We start from the raw sequence: 26,081 nt of genomic DNA, 5'->3' as shown, positions 1-26,081 counted from the left end.
TGATGAAATATTCTTAGTAAATTCAGATGATTGTGCTCTATTAGTCAATTCAAGGCAGGCTTGCTCGCTACATTTTGAAGGTGATTGTCACTTTGGAGCCTGCTGGGAGCTGACCCTGTTCCACTGTGCTGCCTGTGTGCAGCAGACACCTGTGGGTGCTTTGACAGTGCTTGTCACTGTTTGATTTGGGGCAAAAATGGGTGTCTGATCTGAAAGTTTAGTTACCCACACTTCATATGTGGCTCACTGGTGTGCCAGTTGTCCATGTCGGCAGTATAGCTCCAGCTGTACACGTCTGTGTGTGCCACATGGGTTATAAAAGTTGGTTTAATTCCTACTGGAGCCTTTGTTGGTTGTTTCCAAGCTGGGTTTAAAAAAAAGAAAAAAAAAAAAGGAGAAAAAGTTTTGAAAATTACAGTCTGAAATATGTGTAAGCTGTTTGAATAAAATCTGCCTTGTGCTGTAGGTGTGTGTGTGACTTCAACTCCACTGTGTGGAGCTGCTTGGTCCATACAGTGAACTGGATGGTGGTCTCCTTAAGGGAGGGGAAATAAGTAGAAATGCACTGGTCCAGAAAAATTGAGTGAAAGAGTCCTCTTGGTCATCTTTGGGTTTGTTGTTTTGGTGTATTAATGTTTATAAAGCTTTGGGGTTACTTGGAGCTGCTAATTTTTCTTTCATAATTAAAAAAAATAAAATTAATTTGTGTTTTAGTGACATGAATATTCATGGACTTTGCCAGTAATGCCACTGGTAGCTCATGAATTTCCCCTCTGTCTTGCTCCTGTTGATAGCCAGTAAGCTGCTACCAGCTGATGGCTTCAGAAATGTTGTTGTAACTACACAAATCATAGGTGCTGTCAGCAGCAGCTCTGAAATCAGCCAGCTGACTGTGTGTGTGCCCTCTCCTGCTGGTAGAGCTTGTCCCTTGGCTGTGGTGGTCCCTTCTAGGATGGTCCTGGTGACTTCATGATCTCCCCCTGCGAGGAACTGGTGACTCTTCTTGGCACATTAAAGCAGAAGAGCTGCTGCACTGAGCAGCAAAGCACTGACAGTCTGTGCTGTAGTTTAAGATCAAGTCAGTAAAGGAGAGCTTTAAAAGCCCATCTGGAATTGTGGTTTCTCCTCCAGCTGTGCCAGGTTGGCTTCTTCTCCATGGCTTACATGACTGTAAACTCGGCTACTGTGGCAAAAAGCAGGAAAAATGGATTCCCAGGATTGATTTGCAAGAGACCTTGGAGGTTTTTTTCCCCTTGTAAAGTGGTAAAATAGTATAAGAAGCATTCATTGTGTCAGTACTTGAGCCATTTCTGTCATGTGAGATCCCTTCTAAGGAATCTGGAACATCTTTGCTTGGTCTCAGACTCCTCTTGTTCCCAGGTGCTGTAGCACATGGAGAGGAGACACAAAGGTGCCAGTCACCCAAACGACTTGTGAAATGTATTTTCTGTGAAGAGCGAACACTGACAACCAGTTAAAAGCCTCCTCTATTACCTCAACCTTTTCCTGCTATTGCCAAAGACCAGACAAAAATGACTCCTCCATGCAAATTGGTGTGTGTTTGACAGAAGGCTTTCCTAGAAGGAGAAAGCAACCCTTTGAACTTGGCAATTAATGACTCACTGACACCCAAACAATCAATTTAGGCACATTGAGTTGTTAAATGATGCCTTACTGTTTGCTTGTGTACTTCATTTGGGATCCTTGAAGGAATCGCCAGGTGGGATAGGTGGGAAAACACTCCTTTCACAGAACTTAGCCAGCTGTGGTGTGGTTTTTGAAAAGCTCCTTGTTCTGTCTAACTTAGTGCTCATTTGAAGTAGTCTGCTTAAATGGAAGTGAGTGAGGCACAGGAGCCTTTTTCAGGCAGCAATAAATGACTGAAGCTGCTGTGTTTTCTCCTGGAACAGTAAATACATAAAGCAGCATTTCCAGGTTTGGAGCTGATGGGCATCAATGCCCTTTGCCAGAATGTCCCAGAGCCTGAGGCTGTAGAAATGGAGCAGGAAAAGTCTTGCACAGGTGGTTTTCAAGTGCAGAAAATGGTTTGTCTGCTTGGTTGCTGCAGCTCCTGTGCTGCTCAGGCTCCTCACTGGTGGTTCCAGGATCAAGCTGTCCCTTAGTCCTTCACGGTGACCCTGGATATGTGACAGGCAGGTTGGACTGCAGTTACAGCTGCTTGTCTTGCCCCTGTTGCTCATACTAAAGTAGATATGGTGGCATAAACAGTGCTTTAAGAGCTGTAACCTGTTAAATCTAAGGATTGGCAGTGGTTGTTTCTCTGGAGTCTTCCCCCATCCTCCCCACTGAGCTGTCTCTGTCAGATGGAAAAGGTGCCACATGTCAGCTAATGATTTGCTTAATAGCATGGTTAGGCACCAGAGCAGTCAAACCAGTGACAGAGTTAAAATTATCTCCTAATTAGGCTGAGAATCAAAGAAATCCTGGCTTATGGGAAGAGGAGGGAAACAGGGAAAGAGTTTGCATTTAAATGCAGTTCTAGGAAGGTTTGTGGCATCAAGAGGAGTTCGTGTCACCCCATGAAGGTGAGCCTGACACTTGCGTGAACTACCTCTAGCCAGACCAGAATGAGCATTTTTAAGCCTCTTGCTGGGCTGTAAATAGTGTGGGGAAAGCTTATTGAAATCTGTTTGGGGCTGTGCAGGCTTTATTTCTGTTTATCTTTATAAATTCCATTTATACAAGGTCCACAAGTCCTGATTTTTCTTACCCAGCCGCCGCTTACGGCTGTGTCAGAGGTGTCCCAATGCCAGCTCCCTGAAAAGAGCTGCTGTGATCCAGTGGCACCTTTAGTGTAGATCAGCAAGGGAGCAGCACCACAGCGTGAGGATGGAGCTGGCTTTGCACACTCACAGCATTCAGCCAGCAGGGACAAGGGTGTTCTTGCTTCCTGCTGGGATTTCTGCAGGGTGTTGGGGGTTTTACACATCAGGGGTGCTGCCTCTGTCCAGGCAAATTGAGGATCCAACACTTGGGTAAGAGGAGTGACTTTTACGAGATGCTTCGCTAGAACTTGCTTTTTTTTTTTTTTTTTGAGAAACCAGGTAGTTAATCTTCCTTAGGTGGGACTTTCTGTCTGGAAGATGCAGAATTCCAAGAAAAAGGAGTTTGATGTTAGCAATCAGTGTGCATGAGAATGTTCCCTCTGCCAGACGTCATCCCCTGAACTTGCCACACTCTCTCCTACAAACTTGCCAACGCATTTCTCACCAGCCCACCAAACCAAAGGAGTGGTGGTTGCTCAGTGGTCTGGGAGATGATGCTTCTGCATTTTTCAGTGTTCTGGAAGGGTAGAGGTTTTGCTTTGCTTATCCAGAGAGTCATGGTGTCAAATTAATGACATATTTTACTGGATTTAAGTCCATCTTCCCTTATCTACAAAAGGCGAGAAGAACAGCAGTTCTTGCTGGTCAGACTTATTTACTATGTCAGCCTGTCAGACTGGCTACTGTGTTGTTAAACATACTGTATATATTAATAACAAATAATATTTGAGAAACAGGACTGGTCTCACAAATGTTTCCAAGCCAAGGACCACACAGACTGTGTTCTAGACTGTAAAACTGTTACTGTCTCTCTTTGTTACTGTTAAAAATTGAAATAATGTGTTTTTTTGAAGTATTTGGTGGCCCAGCCCCTTGCTGCAAGTAGGGGCTCGTGACAACTTGGTGATGATCTGGTTCGGAAAGGCTGGAACAGGCCAAAGCTTCCCCCTGCCCCTCTTTCCAAATAAATCATAATTTCATAAATACCTTGTTAGCATTTGCATGCTGAAAACCTATCAATGCCAGAAAAAAAACAAACTCAGGTGAACTTTAATTCTGTTCCTCTTGCTTGCAGGCATATTGGAATGAATCTTTCTGGGTTCCTAATGTGGAAAAGAAATTTATCCCCAGAGGAGAAGGGTGTGCCAGTCACCCACCATTCAGGTGTGATTCCTGGGCTGTATTCAAACTCTTGGTGTTGTAACTTTGCCTGAATTCTTTTCCTAAGTTTATTAGTGATATTCTTGAATTACAGGAAGACACAGTGTAGAGATGAGACTCTTGCCTTCTTAAACTGGTTTCAAAGCACTCAAGTACCCTGTGCCTGCTGTGCAAAAGGGTAAGATAAAATTTGGGGAGGGCTTTTGTACAACCTCGTTGGTGATGGGACAAGGTCATTGGGAATGTCACCGCAGCAATGGTGCTTGTCTGTAGACAATCCATGTGGGATGTGCTCTGGCTGAGTGGATTTGCTGGGTTCTTGCATTCCTGAGCAAATACGATTGCAGCTGGTGCAGTGTCCTGCAGCGCTGTAGCAAGGCTGTGACCTGTGTGCCTCCTGTTTCCCTGCTCATCTAGCTGCTCCTTTCCCAGCTTCCTGCGTGTTTTCAGTTTCCATCGTGGCTGTTTCCCCTCAGAAATGAGTGCTCTTTGATATTTAGTCTGAACTTGATGTAAGTGTTCCTGGTTTGCGTGTCTGCAACAGTGGTCTGCTTTCCCACTGAGGATTTTTTTTGCCTCCAGAGCTCTTTATGGATTCTCCTTAGTATTTGTCTGGACAGCCACTTATACTGCTCTCAGCCAGCTATTTTAGTGCTTCTCTTAATGCTTTCTCAAGGGCTAATGTGTTTTCACCGCTGTGCTGGGAAAGCACGCAAGGTTTTGCCTCTCCGAGGCGGTTCCAGAGTGCCATCAGGGCTCCTGCTCCCCAAAAGGATAAGCTCTCTGCTTGGAAATGCCTGGGCTTCATACCTAAACTCATCACTTTGCTGCTTTCTGTCTGATTTTAGCAATAAACTTCGTCTGCACTGAAAAAAACCAAACAAAAAACCAGAAAACCAACCAGAACAAGCCAAAAAACCCTGTGAGAAGAGGGGGATCTGCTTTCGATGTCTCACGCGAATGTTTGTGGATGTCCAAGCTTTCAGCAGAGCCCGTTGGAAAGAACTGTGACTAGAAGCTGTGGCAGCTAGTTGTGGTTCACTTACAAATTGCTTGGGTCCAGTTCATCCATCAGCAAAGTAGTGTAAGCAGGGAGGGATGAGAGGAATGGATTGTAATGGAGCCCCAGCCCTGAATCACTCTTCCTTTATGTCTGGACCTTCCGAGTTATTGATGGGTATTTTGGGGATGATTTCAAGCTGCAGGTATCAGACTGCAGAGCTCTGATCCCAGCAGATTTCACAGGCTTTGAAGACCAGGCAGAGTCCTAGCAGCACGTTAGCTGGGGAAACTTGCTCTCTCTGTTGTTTGTTCACCCAAACAGCCAAAATCATTTTAAAAACAAAGGAGAGAGAGAGGGACTTTTGTATGGGCAGATAGTGACAGGACAGGAGGGAATGGGTTAAAGCTGCCAAAAGGCTGGGATGGCAGGAAGAAATTGTTCCCTGTGAGGGTGGGGAGGCCCTGGCACAAGTTTCCCAGAGAAGTTGTGGTTTCCCCATCCCTGGAAGTGTCCAAGGCCAGTCTGGATGGAGCTTGGAGCAACCTGGTCCCTGCCCATGGCAGGGGGTTGGAATGAGATGGGTTTGAGAGTTCATTCCAACCCAAACCATTCTGGGATTCTGTGATTCTCTCTGGCCTCTTAAGGCTATCCCCACAGAAGAGCAGAAACCTGGGATTCACAGCTGAAAGAGCTTTTAGTCATAATTAGCATTGGATCAAAGCAAAAGTCCTGCTTCCCAGGGCTGTTTAGAGCAGTGAGAAAGCATTAAAAAGGTTCTTGGAAAGAAGGTATAGAGAGTATCTGATTCTGTGTGAGCTGAGCCAGCCTCCTCACTTGGATTGAAAGCATATGTTTTGAAATATGTTTTGAAGTCCTTACCTTGATGCCTGTCGCTTTGTGGCTTCTCCACAGAGGCTTTTTTTTTTTTTTTTCTCTCTGTTTTGTGTGTATGTTTAATTTTCCAGAGAAGAATGGTTCAATTTTCATTAACTAACTGAGACTGTCAATGAAAATACAAACTCTAAAGGTGTCTCTGACAGCTTGTGTAACTCGGAGCCAAATTGTAAATTGCCTTCTTCTAGACCACTGAACACCTATCACAGTGTATTAAACCCAGTTTAATTGATTTGGAAAAGCTTTAAGGAAGTGATCAAACCAAAGATCTCCTGTTACTTTCCATTCCAAATCCCTCTCTCCCGGGATAATCTCTTTTCCCAGGACTGTTCATTCTTAAAAGGCCTTAATGACTAGAAAAATGGTCATTTTTCTAATGGTTCATTTCCAAGGCTTCTCAATCTCTCTTAATATGAGTTAAGCCTCAGCCTCCATATAGGGAAGAGGTGTGAACTGCAAACCCTTTGTAACATGGGTGTCTTTGATGTGTGGCTTGCAGTTTATAATTGGGAAAGTAGTTCAAATCAGCTTTTTGGGACTGGCTGCTGAAAATGGATTTGTTTTGTATAGGATCCTCCTTGTGTCTTATTCTTTGGATGAAGCTGCAGTAGTTTCTATGGGGAGAAAAAACTGTAGGTAGAGGTGTAAACACAGTATATTATATGTTGTGTGCTGTTTTAACAAAGTAAAAATACTTGAGCTGAAACAATTTTAAAAATTTCAGTTAAAATCCTACTAAAAGAAGCCTTGTGATCTGGGGAATAGAAGTTTATAGGAAAAGGAATTTTAAAACAAGGAACTGGAATGAAATATTTGGGTAATCCTGGTTTATCGCACATGCTGGCAATGGTTAACTTTATAAGTTAGGGGAAGTCTTAGGTCTGTTTATCTTTAAGATTCTTTAGTGATTTTAACTTGGATGTCTGGACTTAATCATTATGTGGACAAAAGGTGGGTTTGTGCGTAGTGCATGTCCATAAACCCTGTTTTGTCTGGTTTTGCCAAGGAGGGAGGTTTGGGAGGAGACAGAGTGGATTGGTGCCTAAGCTGTGGTGGCACCTAAAGGGGAGCAGCAGCCCTTCCCAAGGGCATCCAGTCTCTCATCCCCACAGGAGTGATGGATGTGACTGAGGTTTGAAGGTGGCACTGGCTGTTAGATGAAGTGATTGACTTCATTACAGCTTTCCTAAAAATTTATGTTTGTGCCTCCGTTGTGCTTTCGTGCATTTGAGCATAATTACATTCAGTTTTGTAGCACAGCAATGCCATGCAGGAGATGCTCAAATGAATAGCTCTGAGCTATTAGGAGATGCTATTGCAGTCATTCCCTTTATCAATGGTCAATTAAATAAAAACCTTTTGATCTCTGGGCCTCCTGCTTTATTTTGCCAGAGATGACTGATGATGAAGCAGTGAGTGTTCCAGTCAGCCCCACCCACTGCCAAGGCTGGGGTTTGGTGAGCAGTCCCACAGGTGATAAAAGCTTTTCCTCCTCCAGAGGAGTGAGTCTTTGTTTCTGAAACCATGCACAGAACGCTGCAGGATACCCCATGGGTGCTGCTTGTGCTGTACAGAACCCCACTTGCCTGTGGTAGGGAGCAGAGGTAGTCACCTCTGCTGTGAGGAAAGGCTGAGAGAATTGGGATTGTTCAGCTCCAGGGAAGAAAAGCTTTGGGTTAACTTAATTGTGGCTTCCCAGTAAGTGAAGGGAACCTGCAAAAAGAGAGACTATTTATAGGGAGGAATGGCTTTAAACTGCCAGAGGGGCAGGGCTAGAATGGATATAGGGAAGGAATTCTTCCCTGTGAGGGTGGGCAGGCCCTGGCACAGGGTGCCCAGAGAAGCTGTGGCTGCCCCTGGATCCCTGGGAGTGTCCATGGCCAGGTTGGGCAGGGCTTGGAGCAGCCTGGGATAGTGGAAGGAGTCTCTGCCCGTGGGAAGAGAGAGTGGAACAAGATGATCTTTAAGGTCCCTTCAAACCCAAACCATTCCACGGTTCTATGATTTCTATTACCTCCTCCCCTCCCAGATAGGCCAGATGAGATGAGCAGGGAAAAGCTGAGCTGGGAAACCTTCAGAACTGAATTTAACACACTAGTTAAGTATCAGGTTCCAAATTAACACGTTTGTGCTCTTCCTGCGCGTTGTTAGTGTGTCAGTAAAGATCTGCCTCTGCAGAGCACTGCCTTTCTCTCGTGCTTTAACTTCTGCCAAGATCCCTCTTGTACTTGTGGCACACAGGAGGTGAGCATTGCACCATCTCCTCTCTCAGGGTGCAGGAGGGAGGCCATCCTGCAAAGTAAGTAAAAGTACATCATTAAACAAAGAACATTAAACATTAACATGTAAGGATATCAAGTTTGCGTGTAAGTGTCCTTGATCTGTGGTCTGGTAGCACAATGAAATGGAGTTCTTTAATGGCTTTAAAACATCCATATATTTTTATTGGAATTTTTTTTTTCTGTTTGTTTCCTTCTGTTGCTCTAGTCTTGCCAGGGATTTAGAAGTGAGAGTTGCACAGTAACAATCCTTAGGGCAGGGAGCGTATCCAGGGTGAGAACGTCAGGCATCCACCCTTAACCAACTGGAGGATTCTTCCAGGGCTTCATGAAATGTGTGTGGGACTAGCAAAAGGTTTGATTTTTACTGTACTAATCACACCTGGTGGTAAACTGCTGCAAACTGATTGTAGAAAACAGGGAAGAATGCCAAGATGAATGTCTTACACTCTTGTATTTCTTCCAGAAAAAAACTGGCTGGTGTTAATTGGCTGCAGATGTTTGTAGCCAAACTTAGTTTTTTGCTTAGGACCCGAACTTGTGAGAATCAGAGTATCTATAAAGCTTGTCTGGCACTTCAGGACAAGACTCTTAAACCTGCCTGCTAAGTGCCTCATAAAGGATTCAATCCTAAAGTGAATTTGGCCTCTAGGCTCTCCCTGTAAGGCTCATAATCCAAGAGAAGGAACCACTTTTTGTGGATTGACTGGATGTGACTTTGTGGGCACAGCCTCTTGCTGTCTGGGAGTACTTACCTTTCTGTTCCACCACTTTTTGGACCAAACCCAGGTGTAAGGGTAGCCAGAGAGATGAGATGTTTCTTGTGTTGTGCTTTCTTGCAGGGAATTGATGGTGTAGGACTCCCCCAGCAGTGGGATGTGCTGGGCTGCTGTGCCTTGCAGGATGTTGCACCTCACAGTATTTCAGAGCGTTCAGATCCTCCCAAGCTGTGCCTGTGCTGGTGCTGACTCCCAAGTCTGCAAGAGCCTGCTGTGTCTTTTCAAGAGCTGAAAGCGAGGTTCCCTCATTTCTGAGTTTATTTCCCTGGAAAACCAGTGTGAGCTGGCTGTTCCCCAGCATGCACCGAGGCAGAGGAGTTTCCTTGTGCTTGTGGGAATCTCTCTCTTATTAACTCTGCTTATTGTTTAATTCTTGATGCTGGAAGTGCAGGGATGTCAGTGAGGTGCAGTTTCCTCACCAGGAAGCTCTTTTTGCAGTGGGAGAAGAGGGACAAGAGTTCTCATTTTAAACTGGCTCTGACAGAGGCTAAAGAGTTGCCTAATGGGGTTTGGGGAAGGAGATCAAACAAGAAACCAAGCAACAAAACAGCTGAGCTGCCCTGGGGAAATTGCTGAGGGGCATCCATGCCTTCTCTCTTAGTTATTTGGCTGTGAGTGACTGAGAGAGACAAAACCCCTAAAATTAGTGAGGTCACTGAATTCTTCAAACTTTCTTTAAACAATGGTTGACAGCCCCTTTAATTTTGAAAAGAGTTATAAATCTTGCAGTAAGACTCAAGTGATGAGTCTGGATTAGTGAAAGGCATTTAGCTCTTAAGTTTCAAAGCTCTCAACAGGTTTAAATGTTTTGTTTGGGTTCTGTGTTTCAAGCCTTCAGGATTCAAAGGAATTAAAATTCTCAGCTTTTTTTTTTTTTTTTTTTTCCAGTAACCATGAGGATTGCATTAAAGAAGTGGAATCCAAACCAAACTTTGCTCTAGTAAAGCAAAAATATTTTCATGGTGAAACTGTGATCTGGCATCACAAATTGCCAGGGAGAAATTCCAGCCCTGTTTTGTGTTGTCTGCCAGAGGTAGGAAGAACTGTGTGAAGGTTGGACAAAAGAGTGTGAAGGTCTGCCTATCATCTGTCTTAAGTTAGGAATAGGGTAATTCTCTGTAAGTTGTTGACACTTGCAATAAAATGAAGAATATAGACTGAGAGAAGGTTTTGGTGGTTTTGATTTGGTTTTTAGCTGGGGGAAAAGTCATGTGGATGGTGGCAAGGGAAGCACCTTAAAAGCAATTCTGCCTGACTGATGTGCTTTACATGTCAGCTCAATTTTTTTCCCTTTTATTACCTCTTCTTCCCTGTCTTGTCTCTGAGAGGCTCAATCAAAGCCATCAAATTCAGTGATGTTCCTGCTTAACAACAGTTCCTGCTGCAGTTCCTCATTTCAGTATCTCCAGAGCAGCAGTAATGCCTGGGAGAAAGGCAGAATGAAGGTTGAGGAACAGTTACTTCATCCCTGCTTTTTCCCTTTTTTGCAGAGAATTAATCTCCTTCTTCCTACCCCCTCTTCTTCCTGGACACTGTGGATTACCTGCTTCTTTTTAGGCAGATGGGCAAAGGAAGCAGGATGAAAAGGGAGTATTTATAGCTTACCTCCTGTTTATGTTCCCTTCCTAGCAGATGTGATAGAGCTTTGTACTAATGCTGGAAGAAGAGAAAATTCAGGCAGGAATGAGAATTGAGGCAAATGAAGATCATCTGCTAACGCGTAGGTCATACAAAGTGCTTCCAAATGTAAAGAATAACACTTCCCACGTCTTACTGGCGTTGCCTTTTTTTTTTGTGTGTGTCCGTCTACAGTCTTATTTTAAAATACAGAAGAAAAAAAATCCACACAGAATAGCACTGCAGTTCAAACAGGTTCTCATTTGCTTGACCTTCATCCGCATGAAACGCTGCCCTGTGGAGGCAGTGGGCGCAAAATGTTCTTTTTGGTGCAAAGTCTGACCTCTTGAGTGGGATGGATAAGGGCGTGCTGTCAAAGAGAGAGAGAGGAATGAGTTCAAGCCAGTGGCATTCAATCAGACAAGTGTTTAGGTCCTGGGAGACAAGCTGTATGCTTGAAAAAGGCAGCAGTTTGGACTTAGAGAAAATTGCACTCAGGAGTACGTGGCTTGTTGCTGTCACTGCAAGGGCACAGCTCTTGGGTACAGGGGCTTTCCCCACTGCTCTCCCTCTCCAGCCAAATCCCTGGGGGTTTGCATGGATGCAGTGTGAGCAGAACCCTGCCAGGAGCAAGGGGTTTATGTGTTTTATCTCATCCCAGACTCCAAACAGCAGCCCTGTGTATGCCCGGAGGGAAATGCTACACAGGTGTATTGGCTGTGAGAATGCATCCAGAGACCACAGCAACAAGCTGCAGAAGGCCTTCCATACAGGGCTGAAAATCCCTGGTAAAGTTTGGCTCAATTTCAAAGGAAGATTGAGAGAAAAAAAAAAAATATTTAAAAATTATAAAAGAGAGATCCTGGGAACGGGCAGTGGTGTCCAGGCACCTGAGAAAGAAAAGAAGTGGGTGAGAGATGCAGGCATACATCTCCAATGGCAGATAGGCCTATTTAAATCCCTTTTGGAGGTGTCTGAGGAAGGGGGGGGATGCTGAGGAGGAATTAGCAGGAATTAGCTGAAGTTGGTGGGGCAGTACCAGGGTGCCGGCAGCAGGCCGCTCCCTCATAAGGCGCCGCCATCTTCTCGTTGTCACCCTGCTGCCCTCGTGAGGGGCTGCTGTGGGCTGGGAAGGTGCTGTGGGTGCTCTGAGCCCCACACTGGCTCTTTGTGAAGGGTTTTATCAGCAGACTGGTTTAATAGTCACTGGGAAGGGATGTCTGTGGCTGAGGGGGTCTCTGAAGGCTGTGTGGGGTGCCCGATATTTGGGATGTCTGGGGCTGAGCCCTCTGTGAGGGCTGTGTGGTGTGCCCAGGGCTGAGAGGTCTCTGATATTTGGGGTGTCTGGGGATGAGGGGTCTCTGATATTTGGCGTGTTATTGGGCTGAGGGCTCTGATATCTGTGGAGTGTCTCAGGAGGCTGACAAGTGTCTGGGGTTGAAGAGTCTGTGGTCTCTGTGGGGTGTTTGGGGCTGAGGGGGTCTCACTGTGGGGTACCCAGGGGATGAGGGATCTCAGTGTGCAGTGTCTAAGGGTTTTCTGGGCACTTGGATCCTGGATAAAGGGTTGGGTTAGGGAGAAAGTGTTAATTTCAGCCTGTTTCTTGATATTGTCTACTTTAATTGGCAGCAAATCAACTTAGTCCAGTCTGTTAAGCCAGTGAGGAGTGGTGACTGATCTCCCTGCCTTTATCCTTTTATCCTGCATCCTCCTGTCCTGTTTCTGAGGAGTGAGGGAGCAGCTGGCTGGGCAGCTGGCCCCAGTCAATCCCTCACAGCTAAATGCACTTAAATCCAGTTAGAGCTTCTGTGCTGGTGCAAAAACACTGGCTGCATTGGGAAGTCACACATCACATCTCTTGGACAGCAGATTTCTGGTCAGGACATGGTTTTGCCCTGAGTCTCCTTTACTTTGCAAACAGCTGGTGTGAAGGGGGAGGAAAAGGGGAGGACAGAAGGGGACTTTGAGAATTTAGGATCAAAGTACTGTTTAAGAGAGACCAAAATGTAACAGATTGAGTACAGGAGCAGAAATGAGGTAAAGATGGATAAATGGAGCCCTTCAGCATGTTTGAGGTGGGTGGCTTGGGTTGCTGTGGCTGCTTGGGGAAGCTCACAGCAGTTTTCATCACTGAGACTCCAGCCTGGAGGTTTTAGGATAACCACTTTTAGAGCCAGGAAAGACATTCAGTGTTTCATGCAGCAAAAGTCAGGATAGAGAGGAAAATAGCTGCTTCTTGTTGGAAAAGGTGAGCTGCTTTGTATCAGACTTAAGGCAGCCTCATATAAAGGAGTCCCCTCGTAATTTGTAAATTAGATGTTGCCAGAAGCACTCGCAAACATGTCTCAAATGCATTACTTGTAGTGAGAAATTTTTAGGCAGAAAATGCCCTGTTTTTCACAAAAGCTCTGCAGTTCTTGCTGCACTGGTACTCCAGATACTGAATTAGCAGCATGTTTTACTTGGGTTCTAGAGTAATGTTCACCTTCTTTCATGCTTGCGGTGTTATTTTTTTTTTTTCTTCCTGGCCAACTTATTTTCTGACTTTCATTAGTGTTTGGAGACTCAGAGCTGCTAGCATTCCATCACTGATAATTACATACCTGGAGAATGGGAGCTGCTCCCTCTTTTTCTGTCAGAGAGCACTCACTGGTAGCTAGAAGGTTGATTTTTTTTTTTTACAGCAAGGCTTTGATTAACTCTGTCACCAAGTTAGTATTGAAAAAGCTACATCAGGACCTATAGAGTTGCTGTTAGTTTTAGCTTTGACCTGGACAAGGCTGGAGGAAGCATTAGTTTTAGACAGAGAACTGGGACTTTTTTCCTCTTGCTTCTTTAATCATTTTGGGATTGCAGCTGCTGCATAACCCCGAGCCTCTTAACATGCATCTTACTGCAGATAAGGCAGGAAATGAAGGATCTGATGGATGTGGAATGTGAATTCCTGTGTGTGCTCTTATGAGACCCAGAAAGTTTTTCCTAGTGTTTAAAGCTTCCCATTTCAGCAGTCTGGCTTCGGTGCTTGTCACACCCCCAAGTATTACTCATTTTGGGAGAGGTGGACATGTCTGTCTCGGCTGAAATTTGGGTGCAGTTATTCCACACTTCGTTGCCGAAGGAGTTGTTGGCTGTTTTCCTAAGGGCCAGATCTGGTCAGTAAAGCTTGAAACGAATTCCTCTCTCTGCCCTGCACTGCTCTGATTCCCAGCTTCAGCCTTTTAACACCTTTCTGTATGAAGCTGTTGAACTGCAGACATCGAATAATGGGTTCAAACATTTCTCACCATCTCAATTTTAAAACAACAGTCTCCCTTCAGGAATAAAAATGATGGATGACTCTTCAAGCTCTTGCTAACCTTGGATGACATATCATGGCATCTTGGTTTCTGCTGAGTTTTGAGTTCATTTGTTCCTTTTTTTTGCCTTCCTGCCCAGTAGAGACTGTTTTTGTCGATAAGGAATTGTACCAGCAGCACAGTTCAGAGCTGCAGGAGTGACAGATACAAGTGTTTTAACAACATCTCTCCTGTAAAATTTTCTGGCAGCACACTGCTGGGGAGGGGAGTGTTGGGGAAACAGAGGGGTTCAGCCCATATTGGGATGCAAGTATTGTGCAAGGGGTTAAGTCTGGAGACATGCTCTTTTTGATGAGTCACCTAACATGCCCTGGGTTTTTTTTCAACCTGTTTTGCCTTTTCCCTGTTTTGTTTTATGAGGGCAGGAGGCTTCTGGAGTGAGGTTGTATCTGTCAGATACTCATAGCCTTAAGATAAAGTCTTTGCATGTGCTACCTGATTATATCTTCCAGCTACATGGTTATTTTGCAGTGGGATAGTGCTGGGTTTAGCAGGGTGTAGGGTGTTCTGAGAACTGCATTTCTGGGCTGCCATTCACATCTGGTAGAAAGGCAGAATCCTGCTGTGCACTGTTTGAAAAATGGATGAATTATGTTGTGTAGAAGGGGAGAGTGAAGCAGTAAAAACCTCATATCTCACTGTGCTGTGGGATCAGGTAAAACAGGTGTATAAACAGTCTTTGGAGTAGTGCTTGCTGACTGAAGAGGGTTTGTGTCTCACTGAGTGAATTCTGCCCACTTGTTTTTGTGTCTGATACTATTTTTGGAAGGTTTGAAATTCCCCCTCCTTAGGTAAAAATTGGTTCTGAAAATCGATTTGCCTGTGGTACCACATCTGATCCTTGAAGCTTCTGACTTTGTTAGTAATATTAAGACAACGGAGCTGGATTTGTACAGTCTGTGGGGCTGTAGCTGTGTTTTTCTCAGTTTTGAGCATAAAACCTGTTGGTTTTTGGTTTTTTTTTAAGTGGGAGGGGTTGTTCAACAGTAGCACGTGTCAGACAGTCAAGAAGACTTGCCTATGTCACTTGGAAAAAGGCAAATTTCCCCTTTGGCTCCCAGCACACAGCTGTTTTTTACAACATTACTTCTGCTGAAACATTTAACTTCCTACTTGAGTTACAGCTGCTTGGTGCCCACTTCTTTTCCTGTGTCTGATTTGACCCTGGGAAGCTGAAAATGCAGTTGAGAGGAGGCAAATTGAAAACGACTGATCTTCTTTGTCAAAACTGATAGAAATGAAGTATAAATACAGCACATATCACAGTGAATTTCTAGAGCTGTCAATACAGTGACCATTAGGGCCAAAGGTCCTGCTTTCAAGAAAGATTAGTGGATATTATCCTTGGTTTGGATATCAAGCTTCAGAGGACAAGGAAGAGAGCAATTAAATACATTTAAAGTAGGTTATCAAAGGCAACCTCGTGAAACACAGAGGTTTGGACAACTTGGCAGAGCAATAATCAACAACCTGGGTTTTTTTTCCAAACTTCATTAGAAATTTATTTAAACAAGTCCTCCCTGAAGATACCTTTATGAAAATGTAGGTTTGGCAGCTGTGTTTTAGCAATCATCAAAGAAAAATTACCCCAGACCATAGGAATGTTCAAGTTGGACAGCAGCTGTTGAAAAATCTGAGGCTAGCCACTGAAATATAAACCAGCAGAGACAGGTGAGAGTTGGTGTGTTATCCCTTAATCTGGTTTGCAGTTGGGCTCTTTTGTATCAGAGTTGTAATTTCAGTGTTGGGGAAGGATTAGTATATAACCAGTGTAATACAATCTAAAAGATAGATTTTAAATCAGTCTGGTTGTAGATTTTCATGGGCAAGTGAGTCTCTTGCTAAGTTTACAGAAAATACAAACCCATTCATGTGCTTTCTTCCTCTTGGGCTGTTGTTTTTTATTTTTATAGCTCAGTATTACAATTATTGCTTTTTATGTTGGAACAATTTGTTGTTCTATGCACAGGCATATTTACTACTTTGTGTCTCAGAGTTTGGCTTCCCTCTGTAAGGACACAAGAAAAGTAACGTTGGCATGGGAAACAACCAAAGAGGATGAACCTGTTAATCCACAACTCTAAATAAATATCCCTCCTGCTTATGTAAAAAACTTTATTTTTTAACCTTTAAAGACTTGTGCTTTGACACGATTTCTGTGCTGTGTCTGTGTAGTAAATGGATTTCTGAAAACTGACCGTGTGGCTTCAGAAATACCTGTCCCATTAAGGAAAACAAACCACAGCTGTTCTTTTACAGACTCTCAGCTAAGCGTGCGGAGGGCGAGGTGTGTCGAGGTGAACTTGGCGGAGATGGGAAACCCTGTGGGGTGACAGATGGGAAGGGAAGAGGCTGTTCCTGACAGGCGCTCCGGGTTTGTGGCTGTGCCTGGCACGGCCATTGGGGAAGGGGGGCACAGGAGGTGCCAGATCCTGCCAGACTCTGAACATTTGTCCTTTTTGCTGTGCCTGTGTTTTCCAGGTGCATCAGCGGCTGTCTCCGTGGCAGAGCGTGAGAGTGGTGTATTGCAGTACCGTAGTGCCCTCTGATGGTGAGTACACACGTGCACCAGCTCCTGCCTCACTCGGACTTCCCTCACTCACATTTCATTCCCTGCCCCCTTTTCTGGTGGAGGCTTTTTTTTGGCCGGGCACCAGTCCAGTTTGGAGCTAAGGAAGCGACAAGGAGAACAACGTCAAGAAGAATTAAGGCAACGGGCAGCTTTTCTATGAACTGTCCTTACAAAACTGGACAGGCCTTATAAAGAAGGATGGAATTGCGTGCAACTGTCCAAATCTCTTTGCCAGACTTCTTTCTCGTGTAGCTGTGAGGTCTGTATGATCCCTACCCTTCAGGGTGCTGTCCTTCCTGGAGGGAGGTGCCTGAGGCTGGAGCCAGGCTCTGTTCAGTGGTGCCAACCACTAGGATGGCAAAAGGTAAAGGGCAGAAACTGATGCGCGTGGAATTCTACCTGAACGTGAGGAGGCACTTCTTCTCCTGTGCACTGGAACACATAGCCCAGAGAGGCTGTGGAGTCTCCCTCGCTGAGGATACTCCAGAACCATCTGGACACAATCCTGTGCCAGGATGTGGGCTCTAAAAGCTCTGGGATGTCCCTGCTCGAGCAGGGAGGTGGCACTGGAACACCCACTGTGGTCCTGTCAGCCTGGCCCTACCTGCCCTCTTAAGTCCATTTATGTAACAAAAGTGCAGCTCATATCAGCTACATGTCAAAATGGTCAAAAGCACCATTTACTGCAGTGAATAAGTTGTGAAGCCAAGGTAATGTTATTCCTTTATTTAAATTCTGGGATGGCTCAAACATGGGAATTTTTTTGATAAGGTTGTCAGAGCATAAAGCAAAAGGATGCACTGGTGAAACTTTAAAACTCTGTGTGCCACAATGCAAAGAGGAAAGGAGCAGCTTTCAGCTCGCTGCCTGCTTAACATCTGCATGCTGTGCACAAGGAGTCAAGCACTTGTGCTGACAGACGTGAGCATTGAGTGGATCCTCTCCTTGTTAAGGCTTGTTAATAAGGTCTGAAAGCTAATAAATGAAGGGTTCCTGCTTCCCCTGCCAGGATAACAAGTGTGCAAAGACAAAGAGAAACATGACTGCTCTGCAGAGCTTAAATGAGAACCTGGGGGGCTTAAACAGGTAGAAGTGTAGAGGATGTGTAAGGCTGAGAAAATGTCTGCCTGTGCCTGATTTCATTTTACCTCTCCTCATGTTGTGCTTGAATAATTCTCTCATTATTTCTTCCAATATCTTTACCAATAGCCAACACTGACTTCTTTGGCCATACTTTTTTCTTTTATCTGTACTCCGTTTTGACCTCATTTATTGCTCAAGTTGATCTTAAGCAAAAATGAAAATCTTTTAAAAAAAAAATACCCATGACCTGTTGCTGGTGCAGATATGATTGAGTCAAAACTTTGTGGTGCTTGGATGGAACTCAAACCTCAAAGCAACCCCACGCTTAATATAGCATGTAAAGCTTCTCAAATCCTCCATGGTCTCATTTAGCACCGTTCCTGGTCAGGCTGTAGGTGACTGTAAACGTAAGTGACACACACTTGTATAAAATGAATATCTTCTACTTGTCCCATGCATTTAAATCCTGGATTAAAATTTAACTAGGGGAAGATTGGCTGAAACCTTAGCTCTGTAATTAGTGAGGTGCCAAATGCTTTGTCCACTTAGTAACTTGTGAAGTAGATGCAGAAGACACACAGGGCTGTGGGAGAGAAGAGTGAGGCAGCCATACCACAGGGGCTTGTTAATGACTTTTGCTGGAGCTGCTGGCTGCTGTCTGTTAGGTTTGTGTTGTTGTGTCCTTCAGATTTCCTTCTTTTCTTTGCCTCTTCCCTCTTCAATGCAGTAAAAATCTGGCCAGCATTACTTGTGTGGGAGGTGATGAGAGGATCAACCTGGACTTAAGGACTTTCCCTGCCAGCGAATTAAGCTAGAAAATTACTTTTACAAGGTTTTTGCAAGGAAAACATAAAGCAGTAAGTACAGACTTACTGACCCTATCTTTTGAAGGGAAATAATTTGGTCTTTAATATTTCACCTAAGCTAGAAATCCTAGTGAAAGGCTTTGTTTGTGCTCCTAATGCTCATGACTCTTACAATGCAGCAGGGCTGTTCTTGGTAGGCACTTCCTCCAGACCTGGCAGTCCTGGAGCTCTGGTTGTAGTACTGATGGGGATAAATGGAAAAAATATCAATGCAAACATTGTTCTCCCTTTTGCTCTGCAAAAAACTGCCTCACTGCCTGTGTGGTCCAAGGGAGCATTTTAAATTCAAAGAAAACCTTATAGCTGGTGTCATAACAGCTGCTGCTAAGGAGCTCTAAATTTTGTCTGGCAGTCCAAATAAAGCACTCTGCTTTATTTCTTTCCAGTAAATATCTGGTTGTTGTCTCTGACTCCTGTGCTTCAAAACACTAAAGCTACTAAAATCCTGTCAGATGTCTGAGTCTTGAGAATAGACATTGATAGGTTTTCAATTACTGGGGCCTCTTAGGATGCTTTAGTTGTTTTAGGTGTCCATACTTGGTTGCTTCCATCTAGTCTTTAAGGACTTGAAGGCAGCAATCCCTTGCAAGAGGGAAAAAGCTTTTTTTATGGTTGATTCATTTCATGAAGGTTTGTGATCCTTAAGAATAAGAATTCTTCTGGCTTTGTGAAAGTGCACTTGGTAAATCCTTTCTCAATATCCAGGATCCCCCAGTTTTGGAAAGGTGTGTTGCCCCAGGACTTGTCCTCATAGTTCCCTTTGCTAGTTAAAATAACATTATTTGCCTCTGTTTCTACTTCTGTTGACTTTTTGACTGACTAGTTTTGATGTTAGCTGCTTAAAATGACTTAGCATGTCAATCCATGAGTTCAGTGTGTTTTAAGGAGACAGGAGTTGACCAAAGCTACAACAGGTTGGGATACTGAGGCAGATGAATTGTGGGTGGGTGTGACTGCACCATCCTTGAGACACAGCAAATGCTCTGAGCGATAAAAAACCCTGTATGTTTTTACATAAGAAGGATACCTATAAAAGCAAATCATTTTGAGGTGTGCTGTTATATCTTAGCAACTACCTCACTTGAGGACAGTTATGACTGTGATTCAGTAAAGGGCTTAGGGAATATGAACTTTTAACTTCTCTTTTCTATGTATGGATCTCACGAAGCACACAGAGCAGGCTGTGGTAGTAAAATAATAACCACCTTACAGCTCATACAAGTGACTACCATGGGTTTTATAATAACAGAAATCCTCAAGAATGCCCTCAGAAAAGCTCTTGGCAGCACCAAAGAAATGGAAAATCTTGTTTCATCTATACCTAAGTAGTAATGCCTGTCTGGAGAAGTACAAAGCATATTGATCCCGTGAATTTTAGATGAAATGACCTTGAAGCCTAAACTCTGAGTGCTGCTCTCCTACAGCCTCATGCTACTGACTGCTTTCTTACATGTCTTGCCTCAGGACAAGGAGGAGGAAACCAGAACTAAACAGGAATAAAAACATTTGAAGTGGGTCCTTCCTTGATGTTTCCTAATAGACACAATCTGCCTTTGTCTCCTGAACTATAAATCCTGATATAAACAGTAGTGTTTTGTCTTCCATAGTCCAAAATGCTTTATTCTCAAAACCTAACCAAAACATACCCTGCTGCCATGGCTTTTGGATATCATGTTGCCTTTAGAACACAGGTGATTGTATTTAGAGTATTTTTACAAAGTACAGAAAATTGCTGCCAAGTTACTGGAGTAAGAATCTCAGCTATACCTCCATTTTTCTTTGGCCACATACCTTGAGAAAACCAAAAGTCAGATTATAATCAGGTTTGCCTCTTTCTCTGTGGAACAAGTAGAGAAGATGAACCTTTTAACCTTTTAACAATAAGCTTGTGTTTTTGTTGTCTCTGTAGAAGTGACGGTGGTTTACCAAAACGGGTTGCCTGTGATTTCTGTGAGTCTTCCATCACGGCGCGAGCGCTGCCAGTTCACCCTGAAACCCATCTCAGACTCTGTCGGGGTCTTCTTGCAACAGCTGCAAGCAGAGGACAGAGGAATCGATCGGGTTGCAATCTACTCAGCAGGTACTCCTGTTTGCAAACTGATTTACTTGCCAGCTGTTTGCATCCATCCTTTTGCTTTTGATGTAAAAGTTTGCTGTGCTTTGACCTTCCTGAAGGAGCAGAAGGAAGGAATGCTATTCCTAGAGTGAGAATATTGTGTAGCCAGGGCTGCCAAGGAAATCAGTCCTAATGGAGATGTTGTCTGGTGAGTTCCCTACTGTTTAATAGGAAAGATGCAAGCCATGCAACCAACATTGAGGCTCAAATTGATTTATAAGGAATTGGGTGTGAAAGGTGGTACACAGGAAATATATCCATGTCTCACCTTTTAGTTGTCCCAGCAAAAAGCACCACACTTTGGAAAGAACAGAAACCAAACAGCTGGATTTGGGATGGTGTTGCAACTTAGCCACGGTGTGTTTTAAGTCCTTTGGTCCTCCTGCTTAATGCATCATCTGTGCTTTCCTTACAGATGGCACACGTGTGGCCTCCTCCACAGGCATAGACCTGCTTCTGCTGGATGACTTCAAACTGATCATTAACGATGTCTCGTACCATGTCAGACCACCAAAGAGAGGTAAATCAGCCTGCTTTCTGTTCAGCACCAGGAGTACATTTCAGCATTCAGTTCCCTGCTTCATTGCAACGTGCTTTATTAACTTGTTTAGGAGCATGAAGCCTTGTAGTTTCTAATCCTGCCCTTGGAGCCCAATTTAGAGATAACCAAGTGATCAGAATAATCGCTAATGAAAAGCAGATATTTTGTTCTGTTCAAACCTAGTGCCCCCAGCCCTCAAGAGAAATAAACAAAGAAATAGAATTCCTTTTAATTTCTAAGTTTTTCGCAATTTTTTTTTAAATACTGGAAAGTAATTTAATTTAAGTCATTCTAAAGCAATACAATACAAGACAGGAATTAGATTGAAACTTAGATTGTCTGGTTTGGAAGAAAAAATTGTTGCTTCCCCTGACAGCTAACATTGTTTCCATTTAAGTGTGGTACTTTGAATATTGCAGATAAACCTCAAAACCTTGTTAGCTACCAAACAGTGAAATAAAGAAGACTGTGCTCTTAGGAGGTTGTGTCATGAGGAATCAGATAGGAAGGGAATGGAATCCAACCTTTTTGAGTCAATAAGAAAATCCGTTTCAATAATATTATTTGGACGTGTGTGATTTTCACGATGTGAAAACCTGCAAGAAGCTTTTGAGACACTTCATTATTACTGGGGGAGGCAGGAGCTCAGTGGTTTTATCTGCTCTCTTTCTTCTGGGCAGTTTCATAGCCTTCATAAAACACCAGGTTCTTGTGTGCCCGTGGTTACCTATGAGGATTTAAACAGAAGGGACAGCTTGGGAAATGCTGTTCTGTTTGGCTCTTGGCTCACAGATGTGGGGAATTTTATTGTTCTGTTAATCTGGAATTAGGAGTGCAGTGCTGGGTGAGGTGGTCTTTCTCCCCTAGGTGTGGGGGAGACTGACCTCTACTAGGGATGATTTTCTTTCCCCCATCTCATTAAAAGCACCTTAGCAGAAAGCTCTCCACTAAGACTGGATATCTAAACCACTGGAAATCAAACACACAAAGAAGTTACTCTGCTCTGTCACCCTCTGAGTGCTGGTAGGTGAGCTCTGGGATCACCAAGGTTACAGGAAATTGTCTCCTAGGATGCACTTGCCGAGGAGATTTCTATAGTTTGTGCTAAAATGAATGTGCCTGCAAGCAGGCACTGAGATTAGTCCTGTCAAACTTTTCAGCTATTCCTTTTGCATTTTTGCAAGATCACCCTTGTGTATTTGACAATGGAAATACCAGATTACTGTGTTTTTATATAAGTACTTCTTGATGGTCACCTCTGGAGGAACACATAGATTTTTATTCATAGGAGAACAGGAGCCCTTTAACTAAAATGAAATTATGTACTTTGTGTGTCTTGGCACAGGCAAGTGAGTCACTTTTTTCTCTTGAGCTGCTGGTGTTAAGACTTAAGCTGTCCATAGCTTTTTGAGTTGGTGAAATCATATTTTGATAACTTTAGGTACAAGTCCAAGGATGCTACAAAAACTATTTTTTTTTTATTTGGTTAATGTCAAAATATTTTGCTTTAATTTCAAATTGTCTTTTTTTTTTTTTTTTCTGTGTGGGCTGGAATACAATACAAGTAGTCCCAACTCCTTTACAAACTGGTATCCTCTAGGAATGTTTTTTGAGTCTGAATGCAAGGATAAAGGTGTTTTTGAGTCCTGTCCCTGTTCTTGTTTCTAGATCCCGAGAAGGAGAACTTTGCTCCTTTGCAGGCATCACAGCACGGGGTGTTACCCACAGCACACTGGGAAAAAAATTCTTGGCACTGGCACTAAAAAATGCTGCTGCTGAGGCTGTTGTGGGGTCCCTAACCCACAATGTTCAGTTGCCACCGGTAACTCTGGTTGCTGGTGGCCTGTAGTCTGAATTCTGCCTGTCTTGACAGCTGGTGTGGTGGATTGTAGGTAGTTTAGTTTGTTTGTCTTGTATATAAATACTAATCGGAAGCAGCGGTTGACACCTGGCCAGCTTTATAGGACTTCTCTTTCCCTTGTTCTTATCAAATTTTAGGAACATCCAGTAGCAAAGCCTGGTTTTCTTCCAAGGGAATCACGTTGTCTTAGAGTGCTGGAGCTCTTCCAAAGACGACTTTGTTGAGAAGATAGTTCTGTTCCTTTCCGGTGCAGACTGATAGCGGTTTCCCAAGGGAACGTGAGAAGCCCTGTGGGCACAGGTGTATAAAGCAGCCTCTGTTTTTCCCCTAGAGCTCTTAAGCCATGAAAATGCCACGACGCTGAATGATGTCAAGACGTTGGTTCAGCAGTTGTACACAGCCTTGAGCATTGAGGAGCACCAGCTGAACAAGGAGAAGGAGCTGATAGGGAGACTAGAGCAACTGAAGGAGCAGCTAGCACCTCTAGAAAAAGTAAGGAGTTTCTCTGCGTGTTGTATTTATCCCCCAAATGCAGCCTGAATGTATTTCCAGGTTTTAATTGGGTCCCTGGCATGCCTGAAGTAGTTTTAAGATCACTGAAGCAAGTGTTTACCAAACCATGTCTGCTGCTGATTTCTGTGGAAATATTTTGTTTCCTTGCTTTAGGTAATTGGAATTGAGCTTGTTAGTAAATAAAGACTGGGGCTAATGCAACAGAACGTCTCTGAACATGGAGGAATAAATACTTTCCTGAGGCATTTAGAGCATGCTCAGAGTAAATATAGGCGACAGCAAGACAGGAAAAGAAGTTCAGCTTTGTTTGTATAAGCTTATTTTTTTAAATTTTGTAATAAAATCATGTTTCAAACCACTTAATGTTACTATTAATATATGGGACTATTTTTACATTATTATCTCTTAACAATACTAACATAATTACTTCTGAGACTGCAAGGTGTGTGTTTCTGCCTTCTGCAGGTCAGGATGGAGCTCAGCAGGAAAGCAGAGAAGAGGACAACCTTGGTGTTGTGGGGAGGCCTGGCCTACATGGCCACTCAGTTTGGGATTCTGGCCCGCCTCACCTGGTGGGAATATTCTTGGGACATTATGGAACCAGTCACCTATTTCATCACCTATGGTAGTGCCATGGCAATGTATGCTTATTTCGTAATGACCCGCCAGGTAGGACTTGTTGTGCTGATATTGACACTTTAGTAGAAGACTTTCTCTGGGCTCTAATCCCTAGAAAAATAGCAAAGTTGTGCCTGGTAGAAGCTGCTTTGCCCCTTGTCCTGTTGGAACCCAGATGCCACTTGTCTAATTTGTGCTGGCCAGGGAGGTGGTGTGTGGCTCTGGGGTGTTCCCATGGTGGTCCTGGCTGGTTGTCTTACCAGAAATGCTTTTCTGTGTTTGGTGACTGACTGCTGTAGCCAAACAGATTATTCTGCTGGCAGCTGTGGTCAGTACAGACAGGTATGGCTGCATGAGGTGCCTTCTGAGCTTCAAGGAAGGTACCCCTCTCACATGCCACACTGGCCTTTTTTAAAGAGCCCAAGGATCAGGCATTTTGTTGGAAATGCCTTTCACAGATCTAGCCTCCCATCCAGATGAAGAATCGTCTCTGGATCCTTGTAATTGTGACAGATTCTCTATGGATTTTCTAGTGCATGGTTTGTCTCATCAACCCCCTAATCCTGCCTAAATAATGAGGCAGGGAGGGCTCAAAGTGTCTCTGCTGTCACAAGGCCATCAGAACTGATGCTCCAGGTGTTCCAGTGTGGTGTCCCAAGGGTCTGTCAGCTGCATCATTTCAGGGACAGTATTTATAGCTTTTCTCCCTCCTTTTTTTCCCCACAAACTTGTCAGTATGAAATGTTAGTTCTTGTTGTCTCTGCGTGGAATGATTCACGCGCTGGGGACAGGAGGAAGGGGGTAGTAACTCACTGCTGGAGTGTAACAAATGAGTAGAGAAGCAAATGTCTGACTTTGCTGGGTCTGACTGGGATGGAGTTAATGTTCTTCAGAGCAGCTGGTGTGGTGCAGTGCTTTGGCATTTGTGACCAAGACAGCCTTGGTAACACAGCAGTGCTTTTGCTATTGCTGAGCAGTGCTGGAACAGCATCAAGGCCTTCTCTGGTTTTTGTTCTTCCCTGGTCTGCCCCTTCCCATCCCTGGGAATAGGCTGGGGGTGGGTGAGATGTTGTGAGGGAACACATCTGGGACAGCTGCCCTGAGCTGACCAAACTGATACTCCATACCACATAATGTCACATTTTCTGATAAACTGGGAGAGTTTCTCCAAAGCAGCTGTTGCTCAGAGTCTGACTGGGCACTGGTGGTGATGAGTGATTGTTTTTGTATCACTCTTATATTATTGTGGGTTTTTTCCTCAGTTATTAAACTATCTTTAACTTTACACTCAACCTATTTTCTCTCCTTTTTTTCTCTCTTTAGGAGTATGTTTATCCAGATGCCAGAGACAGACAGTACTTACTATTTTTCCATAAAGGAGCCAAAAAGACACGATTTGATCTAGAGAAATATAATCAACTCAAGGATGCAATTGCTCAGGTAACAAGAATTTTTCCAGAAACAAGATAAAGAAATTATTGCTTGCTAGCTCTTCATTACTATTAATAGACACACCTCAAGCAAGAATGAATGTATTTTAGGTTTTCAGCCCATTTTCTTGTCACAGCCCCACTGCAATCACTGAATTGGCTTTGATATTCCCAGGAATAGAACTGCTGGAAGTGTAAATCAACATGAAACCCATATCAATCTTTAAGGACCTTTCAGAAACTGCTGGCAAATCTTGAGTTGTTTCAGACTCTTTATGCCTCAGAGGAGCCTAATTCAAGATTTCTTTTCTTCTCAGCTCCTACACACCAGATGGATTTAGTGAGGAATGAAAACTTGCATCCATTCAGTTCAGTTCTTCCTGATGTAGTACTTCAGTGCAGTCCTGGAAAATAATGTTCAGAAAATGTAGCTGCATTGTTAAAGTCAGTGGGGGCAGATTTCTCAGACTCTGGAGACAGACACTCTTGACAGATTATCCACATTGTTGGGATAGAGACGTTTCCTGGTGTTTCTCAGAGCCTTATTGCAGAAGGATGGAGTGAGCAGAAGAAGCAGAGTTACCACATTCTCTTTCACTACTCTCT

General features: G+C 43.8%; 1 protein-coding gene and 2 long non-coding RNA genes across 4 annotated transcripts in view; 2 read left to right on the top strand and 1 right to left on the bottom strand.

Moving 5' to 3' along the window:
• MCU (mitochondrial calcium uniporter) overlaps window positions 1–26,081 on the top strand; it is a 77,485-nt gene that overhangs the window by 48,895 nt on the left and 2,509 nt on the right. For both annotated transcript variants that reach the window (XM_086899961.1, XM_086899960.1), the window contains exons 2-7: window positions 16,357–16,426; window positions 20,306–20,476; window positions 20,928–21,032; window positions 23,246–23,406; window positions 23,893–24,096; window positions 25,369–25,485. In XM_086899961.1, the coding sequence (XP_086756087.1) occupies window positions 16,357–16,426; window positions 20,306–20,476; window positions 20,928–21,032; window positions 23,246–23,406; window positions 23,893–24,096; window positions 25,369–25,485 (828 nt within the window). The remainder of the gene's footprint in view (window positions 1–16,356; window positions 16,427–20,305; window positions 20,477–20,927; window positions 21,033–23,245; window positions 23,407–23,892; window positions 24,097–25,368; window positions 25,486–26,081) is intronic.
• Window positions 3,862–5,509, top strand: LOC147652004 (uncharacterized). The gene is made up of 3 exons (XR_015289906.1): window positions 3,862–3,950; window positions 4,042–4,125; window positions 4,796–5,509. It is a non-coding gene; the product is annotated as an uncharacterized LOC147652004 (long non-coding RNA).
• On the bottom strand, window positions 8,263–11,605 carry LOC147652003 (uncharacterized). The gene is made up of 3 exons (XR_015289907.1): window positions 11,559–11,605; window positions 10,508–10,889; window positions 8,263–10,325 (listed from the first exon to the last, which is right to left on the bottom strand). It is a non-coding gene; the product is annotated as an uncharacterized LOC147652003 (long non-coding RNA).

Source organism: Cyanistes caeruleus, chromosome 8 (assembly GCF_971803275.1).
Source record: "Cyanistes caeruleus chromosome 8, bCyaCae1.hap1.1, whole genome shotgun sequence".
In the NCBI taxonomy this organism is placed as follows: domain Eukaryota; kingdom Metazoa; phylum Chordata; class Aves; order Passeriformes; family Paridae; genus Cyanistes; species Cyanistes caeruleus.
The sequence above is the reverse complement of the archived record's forward strand: the minus strand, read 5'-3'. Positions and strand labels throughout refer to the sequence as shown.